The following is an 8,872-nucleotide window of genomic DNA, read 5'->3' on the forward strand; positions in this document are numbered from 1 at the left end:
CTTTATCTTGTTGTGGTGCTCAAGTATTTCATAAATTCTGGATATAAGTCCCTTATCTGATATGTTATTACCGAATACTTTTTCCCAGTCAGTGGCCTCCCTTTTTACTCTGTTGGAGAAGTTTTTGGATGTGTGGATGCACTCCTTTCCTAATTTTGAACCATGCAGTGTTGCCTTGCTCCGTTCTGACGAGTATAGCTTTCTGGTCTAAGTATAGGTTTTGTTTAAGTACAGTCAAGTGCTCTGGGATTCCCATTATCCTCAAGGTTAACCATATTTTGTTATGATGAACATAGTAAAATGCTTTGCATAGTGAATGAAACACATATAGACATTCCTCTGGTACTCTCTGCTTTTGGCCAACATTTATCTGACATTGGTAATAACGTCTCTAGTGCCATGGCCTCATTTAAACCCAGCTTATATATCTAGGAGGTTTTTGTCGATGTGCTGTTCCACTCGTTTTTTTATAATATTCAGCTGGATTTTGCTTGCCTGTGATATTAGCGATATATGGATCTTGTCCAATCAGCTGGCCAGGTAGCTGTTCTCCAGATTTTTTGGCACAACCTGGTGAGCACATCCAGGGCAGCATCTGTTTAATGAAATATGTCAACTGGTATTCCATCAATTCCTGGGGCCTTGTTTTTTGCCAATTCCTTCAAAGCAGCCTGAACTTCCTCCATCACCATTGCCTTTTGACCATATGTTGTTTCCCGAAATTATTGTGTCAGCCAATTCTCTTTGTTACAGTGACTTTGTGTACTGTTACAATTACAGCCCTGGAAACCACACAGGACAGTTCTGTTCTGTCCTATTTGATTGTTAAGAATCGGAATTGATAGGACAGAAATGGATAAGGATATAAAAGAAATTGGTACGTCTGGTTACCCTTCTTTTTCACTCCTCTCAATCATAAAGCCTTTTTACATTATAACTCTTTATCTCTTGGACTTTTTGTATTGCTTACATTTTTATATCATAACCCTCTGTATCTCTTGAATCTTTGTATTTTAACCCTATGTCTCTTAAATTTTTACAGTATAATTCTTTGTATTGCTAAAATTTTGAAATATAAATTACATGTACTTTCTATAAACCTCCCCCCAATTTCATTACTGATGCATTTGATTCTTTCCAGATATAAACTTTGGCTGAGGGAGTATCCAAAGATAATACTGTAAAGAAAGAAAAAAGGGAGGAAGGAAACTAGCTCACAACTCCAAAGAAAAAAACCTCACAAATCTATTTAAATTGCCCTGCTCCCACTCTTTGGCTCCAGGCAGGCATCCATCTAAGTCAGTCCACACCACAAGAAACTCACCAGGGGCCCCATGCAAATGAGTCAGGTACACAGGCTATTCAACAGCCACATATGGTGGACTTCAACAGGAAAACCTCATAAATTCCAGAGGCACTAAGTTCTGAAGTAGCAGGGGCTGAAGCTTGCCTTTGTATTACCAAAGGAAGGAAGGGTTTGCTAATTAATCACATATGCAAAACTAAGGGAGAATGGGGGGAGCCTTAGCCTCCTGAAGAAACCAGGTATTTTTGGGAACTTCAGCATCGTGTTTATGTGCAATCAAGTCTGAGATGGTTTATAAATGTGTTCTTTGAAAAGCACTAGATTAGTAGGAGTTTCCAGATGTGCCACTAACTTGCTGGGACCCATTTTCTCACTAGTCAAATGATTGGAATTTTTGCCTCATCTATCAGAAGAATACGGTGGGCTCAAGTGAGATTATGATGTAAAAGCACATTAAAAACACAAGAAGTACTGCTTGCAAAAGTATAAACAATAATAGCCATTCCACACACAACCCTGCATTACCAGTAACAGCAAACATTAGCCTACAAATGGATACAAAGACAAGATTAACAGATATGGGTGAGTGAAAGGAATTAAATTCATGAACATTCATAGGTTTGGCAGATACTATTTTAAACTGAGTTATGTGTATTGTTGCTACATATCTATGTATATAGTAGAACCAAACCCACAGCCATCAAACTGATTCCAACTCACAGTGACTCGCCATCAGGTTTCCAAGGCTGTAAATCTGAAAAGGAAGAGACTGCTCACCTCTGCTGTGGCTGCTGGTGGTTAACAGTCCAACATGTTACGCACTAAACACCAGAGCCAACAAGGGGCAGAATCGCACCAACTTCTTAACCAGTACCAAATACCCTGAGGGAAGGAGTCTGGGGGGGTCTCTAGGACCCAGGAGACATCAAGGCCAATTAACAGGACTTCTTCCATAAGGTAAGTCATGACTGGAAACATAAAAGCATCTGAGTAGCCAAAGAAGGTGCACGCACTGGTTTCTCCTTGTCTGGAGAAGAATGAAGGAATCAAAAACCTGTGCAAACAATTAGTCCACAGTACTAACAGACCTTGACAATCTCAACCTCCATGACCCTGAAACAAGAAGCTGACATTGCCCTGCTACCACTGCTAACTGCTCTAAAAGGGATCATAATAGAACGTCCTGAACGGGAGAGGCAGATAAATGTAGAACAAACACTCAAAATCACAAATGGCCAGCTTACTGGTCTGACAGGGGCTGGTGGGATCCCAGGGACTCAGCCCTGTAGCTGCCCCTTTCAGCTTAGATTGGAACTCACTCTTGTGGCATGGTGTAGCCAAACAATAGAAACATCTAGAAGGGGCAGAACAACACCAAGGAGGTACCTGGTTCTCAAAATACACAACCATATAAAAGTACAAGGGTGGCATCTGTCCAGGGTTAAAGTTCAGAGAGAATGGAAGGATGGAGACGAGAACCACAGAGAGAGAGCAGGAAGAGTGCAGATACAATATGCGAACTGTAATCAGTGCCATAGAGCACAGGATGAATAAACGATTGGATGGAAAACCAGTCTGTTCTATAAACTTTTGCTAAAATCACAACAGAAAGTTAAAGGGGGAAAGTATTTATTTGGGTAAGTATACATACAGACAGACATCTGCTTGTGAAAGGTTACATACAGCCTTGAATAACCTGTAAGGCAGTTCTACCCTACAAGTAAGTCAGAATTTACATCAGAACAACTAAAAGCAGGGTACGACTACTAGAAAGTCAGCAGTTCAAACCCATCAGCTTTAGTCTCATAAAGAGTTCAGCTGTGGAACGCTCTGGGAAATTCTTCTGTGTCACCTGGAATTACTACGATTCAGAATCATCTTGAAGACACACACAACAATCACGGTTATCAAAATTAAAATAGTAACGTTGATCAAACAGACCTTAGACTGCTTAGCAGCTGAAATAGCTGAATACAATTGCGAACTGGAAGAACTTAAAAAAAATTTCCAGGAAATCATATCACACTGGTATGACCCTATTTATTTCTATTAAATATTCAAACAACTTCTTCTAGATATGTCTACATGAAAAAAGCATTAAAAGATCCCATGTGGAATATAAGTATGACCTTTACTGAAGTCATAAAGACACTGTATTTATTCCACCTGAGAAAAGCTCAGTCTAACTGATAATGTGTTTCCTAGGGAGATTCTGAATACTTCAGGTGAAGAGCCTTTTTTTTTTCCTTATCTCCTCAACAAGGAGAGAATGTCTAGATTCAAACACTCAAAAAAGCTCTCTCTGCAATAATATCTGCAATCTCGGCAAAACATTCAAGGGCCTTTTTACAAGTATGACTGAAATACCTTTCTCCTTAGCTGATTTAGTGCTGGAGTGAGGACCCCGCTTACATGTGTACTGTGTGTAAAGCACAGTAGTTGAGGATCCCATTGACTCCAAAGCCTTGGAGCTGCCTAAAAGGCTCATGTGACTGCTCTTAACAATTTCTTTAAAAAAATATATATATATATATATTTTTTTTTTATTTTTGTGTGAGTGTACCGTCAAATCAGATCTGACTGGTACAGGAGGAGATTGTCCCTCCTTTTCCTGGCAGAGCATCTGGTGGATTCGAACCCTGTGCCTCTGGGATTGTAGTTGCAGCTCCTTACCACTAGGCCACCAGAGCTCCCCTGCTCTTAACATTTTCTATTACAATTTCTCCACTCTCACTTCTGCTTACAGAAAACTTCAAGCTACAGCAAGTTTGAGGGGAAAAAAAATTCTTTTTCTATTATAAAACAAGTAAATTACTGAAAATTTTAAAAATAATTCAGTGCTACTCTTATAATAATACATGTGCTTTTAACATTTTCTTGTCATTCTAATCTTTTTCAAATCTGTGAGACTTAAAAGTATGTGCAATGTTTCCTAGGTCACTCTTCTAATATAACAGAAGCATTTATTTCTTGCTGCTACCATTTTATAAATTCACTTTAACTGTCATTATTTTTGTTTCATTTTAAGCAATAAACATGGGTGTGCATACACTTATTTGAGTCGTGGCTCTGGTTTCTTTAGGGTATATTGCCATCACTGAAAACTGCTGATTCAAATGGTATTTCTAGTTCCAACTTTTTAAGAAAGCATCAAACTACATTCCATAGTGGAATAAGTTCCAATTTCTCCATAACCTCGCCAGTGTTTGTTGTTTGTTGCCCTGTTGAACTTTGCTGTTATCCCTGGGGTGAGAGGGTATCTCAGTTGTTTTTGCATTTTAATTCTTGAGTAAAGTATACAGTATTTGCTGCTAAAACAACAAAATAAAAACCTAGTCTTGTTTCTGCTTCACTGTTGTGGTAGAACTCATCAAACTCATTACCAAGGAGTCAGAATCCACTCATAGCTGACCAGTCAGTGGGTTTCCAGAAACTGTAAATTGCATGTGAGGGGACTGCCCATGTCTCTCCCATGGTCCATCTGGTGGATTTGAATCATTAACCTCTGAGATGTCAGGGGAACTTCTTAACCTCTAGGCCATCAGAGCTCCCTTCATAAAAACAAGACTAACCAGGAAATCAAAAGAAGAATTGCACTGGGAAAATCTGATGTAAGGGGCCTCTCCTGAGTAATGAAGAGCAAAGATATCATTCTGGAGACTAAGGTGCACCTGTTCCAGGCCATGCAATTACTTACTATGCATCAGAAAGCTGAACAATGACTAGGGATGATAGAAGGAGAATTTGATGCCTTTGACTGTAGTGCTGGATAAGAGTGTTGAATATACCATGAACTGCTGGGAAAACAAACAAGTTCACCCCAGAGAAGGTAAAACAAGGCTGCAAAGATTCTGAAGCTTCATCCGACATACTTTGGACATGCTGCAAGGAGGGACCAGTCCTTGGAGAGGGACATCATGCTTAGAAGGATGAAGGGACAGCACAAGAGAGGAAGACCCTCAATGAGATGGACTGACTCAGTGTGTGGTAATAGGAGATGAAAAGGTTGGCACAGGACAGAGCAAGGTTTAAGGCTGTTGTACACAGGGTCACTATGAGTTGCAAGTGACTTGGCAGCACATAACAACAAGCAGTAGCCTAAATAAATAGTTCAACTGATCAACTTAGAGCAATGGCTAAAAATCCTCCAATACTGTTATCTCTTCCAATTACATAAGATGTTGGTCATGGTTCCCTACAACTCAATCTTTTGTTTGTGAGGAGTAACAGGAAGATGTTTTGGATAGTCACACAACGTTGGACCATAAGGAATATAAAATAGAATCATTTAAAAATACCTATTTTAAATTATACAACTAAAATTTGCATCTATTTCAGAAAGTGAAGACTGAGCATGCACATTTTATACATGAAACATATGACTGCAGACTTGATCATGATTAAAGACAATTTGCCTAAATATACACCTATAAGAAATTAAAAATTAATTTCCTTGAAAATATTCTCTAATAGGGGAAAAAATATTGGTTCTTCCACTGGCCCTGAATGGTCAGTACTTAAATACCTTGGTACCAAATGTCACGCCTTGACAAGTATTTTAAGTATCAAGAGCCAATATTTACTAAGATTCGATGCTAAATGATTTTGTGTATGTTTGTGCTAAATAACTTTATACACATTATCCCATTAGCCTCATAGTAACCCACGACATGGAGTTATTACTAACCATCTTGTTTTTAAAATGAAGCACTGAGAGGTGACGTAACTTAATTGGGTCAGAAAGGGTCTAAAGCTGTGACTCTAAACCACGCTGTCTTACAATGTTCCTGTGTTACCATCCTTGATGGCCTCTGTTCTATCTCTGTAGCTTTAAATATCAATGCTCTATATTATTATTTGCATTATAACTGGCATAAAAATCTAGCAGGACAAAAAAAGAATGTCAACAGTCAACATATGCCAAGAGAAGCATGATAACAAGCAAAACCTCGCCCTAGGATTAAAGGCTTTTGAAGATCACAGTTTCTAAATCATTAAGGTTCAATGTCAACTTTTAGTCAAAAAAAAAAAAAAAAGCAAAAGGAACAGCTGAAAATGAGTTTTTCTTTAGGCTAATTTTCCTGTGGCCAGAAGGGAATATATACACCTTAGAGAAGTTCTTTTCTAAGCTGTAAAAGCAGGTTCTGAATTACTATCAGCAACAACAAACATCCTTAACAATAATGAGTTTAAAAAAAAAAACACTAAAAGAAAAAGCAAAATACAAATAAAACCCTATTTACTTTGTCATTTTGTTGTTGTTCTGTCCCACTGAGCTAGAATCAATTCATAGCTAACCCTCCAATAGGTTTTCAAAGGGAGTAAATCGGATGCACGGGAGGAGACTGCCCATTTTTCTCCTACAGGGTAGCTGGTAGATTTGAACCTCAGGCCTTTGAGTTGGCAGCCCAAGTCCTTACCACTAAGCTGCCAGAAATTCCTATTTTGTTACTATGCTAAGCAAATACAAACAAAATGGTAACAAACAACAACCACAACCAATCCCTTATAATTATTTTAGATGTGGCTCCTAGGAAACTCCTGTTCTACCCCTCCCCCCACTCTTGGGAAAGCTTAACAAGAATGTGCTCACTCACCCATGACAGGAGTGCAGCGGCCCGGGTGGCATGGAGTGTCATCTTGGTGATGCTAGAGAGTCACCCCAACACACCTGTAACCCAAGAGAGGATGAGTAATTAATAAAATCAGATATCCATGGTGAAGTAAGAGAACGGAAACAGTTCCCTCTATCATCTCTCAACACTCAATAAGTTACTCTTCACTCATCACTTACCTTACCAGGGCTATGTGACCTGCTTTATCCTATCAGAACTAACAGTAAAGAATGCCATATTTCAACGTCCACAAACTTCAATCACACACAGCTTTCGATTACACAGAAAATGCAACACTCAAAGCAAGCCTTTAACCCTGCACTGTGGGAAATGGTTTCCCTAAATATGGGACAAACATGATTTTTCAGAAAGACTTAGGTCTAAGTGCTGATTTCATGGCCAAATAACTTTGTAAAAACAACAATCTGTTTCCTCATCCACAAAATGGGATCTATAAACAATCTGGGTTATCATGATGCTTAAAGATAAAGCAAATAGTTACATGTATGACAACACTCTGGAACAATGGGTGTATTGCAGGGCGGGCTGGGGAGAGGAAAAATGTGCAAAAATGAATTAAAAAAAATTTTTTAACAATAAAGCAAACAGCACAAACTGACATACCGTAAGCATTCAACATATGAAGACTATTTTTAAGCGAGGGATCTCTCTCTGGTCGTGTAGGCAGTCCACAGATGCTGCCCTGCTAACCCAATGGCCATGTCTCTCTGATGGGATGGACTCACCAGCTACTCCGCAGGAGAAGGCCACTTCAGAAACTCAATGGAGGGTCAGCTATGAATTCCAACTAGATGGCTAGAAGGAGTAAGTTTCGTGCGTGTGTGTGTGTGTTTGTGTACTGTCAAATCAGACCTGACTGGTACAGGAGGAGATTGTCCCTCTTTCCTCAGCAGAGTATCTGGTGGATTCAAACCACCTATCTCTGGGATTGCAGTGCAGCTCTTTGTCACTAGGCCACCAGAACTCCCTGGGATCGAGTTTCTTAATCAAATTTCTGGTGCTTTCCTGCAGGTACCCAAATTCCACCTAATGAATAGTAAGCAAGTCTGGGGATAAAATGTTTAAATTTTCATATCTCCCACAGAAATGTCCAAAGCATGGTTCAAACAGGACTGAGCATATCCAAACCAAGGTCTCTAGATGAGGCCAAGCTCAATTTTGGAGACTATCCCACGAGACAACTAATGAAAGAGTTAAGTATCTGTCCTGGTATTCCTATCCCTCAATTCTCCTTCCCACTGGGAATCTGCCATCTGCCTGCCAACTTACCCAAGAGATCACAGAACTGATGATTAAGTACTCGCCAACACCTGTAACAGCCCCCACACTTGCCACAAATCCACATGGGAGCACTTAGTTCCGCTTCCACCTACCACCTTGTGTGTTCAGTCTGTCACTCATCTAGGAGAAGGAAGAAAAGCAGAGCCAAATACCTACGACTTTCCCCCTGAAAGATAGCATTGTCAAGGTGTGGGTTCCGTGGAACCAACATTTGCTGAATACCCACTGCATCCAAGAGTTTTCTGAGTGAAAAAGATATAGCACTATTTCACAAGATGCTTACTGCTTGGTTGGGAAGACAGATATATTTTTTGTAACTTTGACAGAATGTGATCTGCCACTCCCCATCTTCTCTTGATCCCACCTAGACAAGTATATTGTATATTCTCATTAGCAATTGAAATGGTATTTGCCTGATAAGTTCATTCTGTTGGAGAAAAACTATACAGTCTTTTCCTCTAGGAGACTTAAAACTAGGGTGAGGTGTAAAAATCAAAGCTGCACAAAGCACTAAATAAATAGAAGAAAATGTAAAGCAAACCATAATTAAATGTTAATCATGCTAAGTATCCTGATCCTGCAAAACTCAATGTGATTCTATCAGTCATATCAGCGTCACAATTTGGAAATGAGTTAATTCACTTGGGCT

General features: G+C 39.4%; 1 protein-coding gene across 1 annotated transcript in view; it reads right to left on the reverse strand.

The window, feature by feature from the left end:
• Nucleotides 1-6,945, reverse strand: part of NUMA1 (nuclear mitotic apparatus protein 1) — a 34,930-nt gene extending 27,985 nt beyond the window's left edge. Inside the window, exon 1 of the mRNA XM_006885723.1 lies at nt 6,904-6,945. Within this exon, the coding sequence (XP_006885785.1) occupies nt 6,904-6,945 (42 nt within the window). The remainder of the gene's footprint in view (nt 1-6,903) is intronic.
• Between the last annotated feature and the right edge of the window lie 1,927 nt (nt 6,946-8,872).

This window comes from Elephantulus edwardii, unplaced genomic scaffold (genome assembly GCF_000299155.1).
Source record: "Elephantulus edwardii isolate Elephantulus edwardi_28Jun2011 unplaced genomic scaffold, EleEdw1.0 scaffold00044, whole genome shotgun sequence".
Classification (NCBI taxonomy): domain Eukaryota; kingdom Metazoa; phylum Chordata; class Mammalia; order Macroscelidea; family Macroscelididae; genus Elephantulus; species Elephantulus edwardii.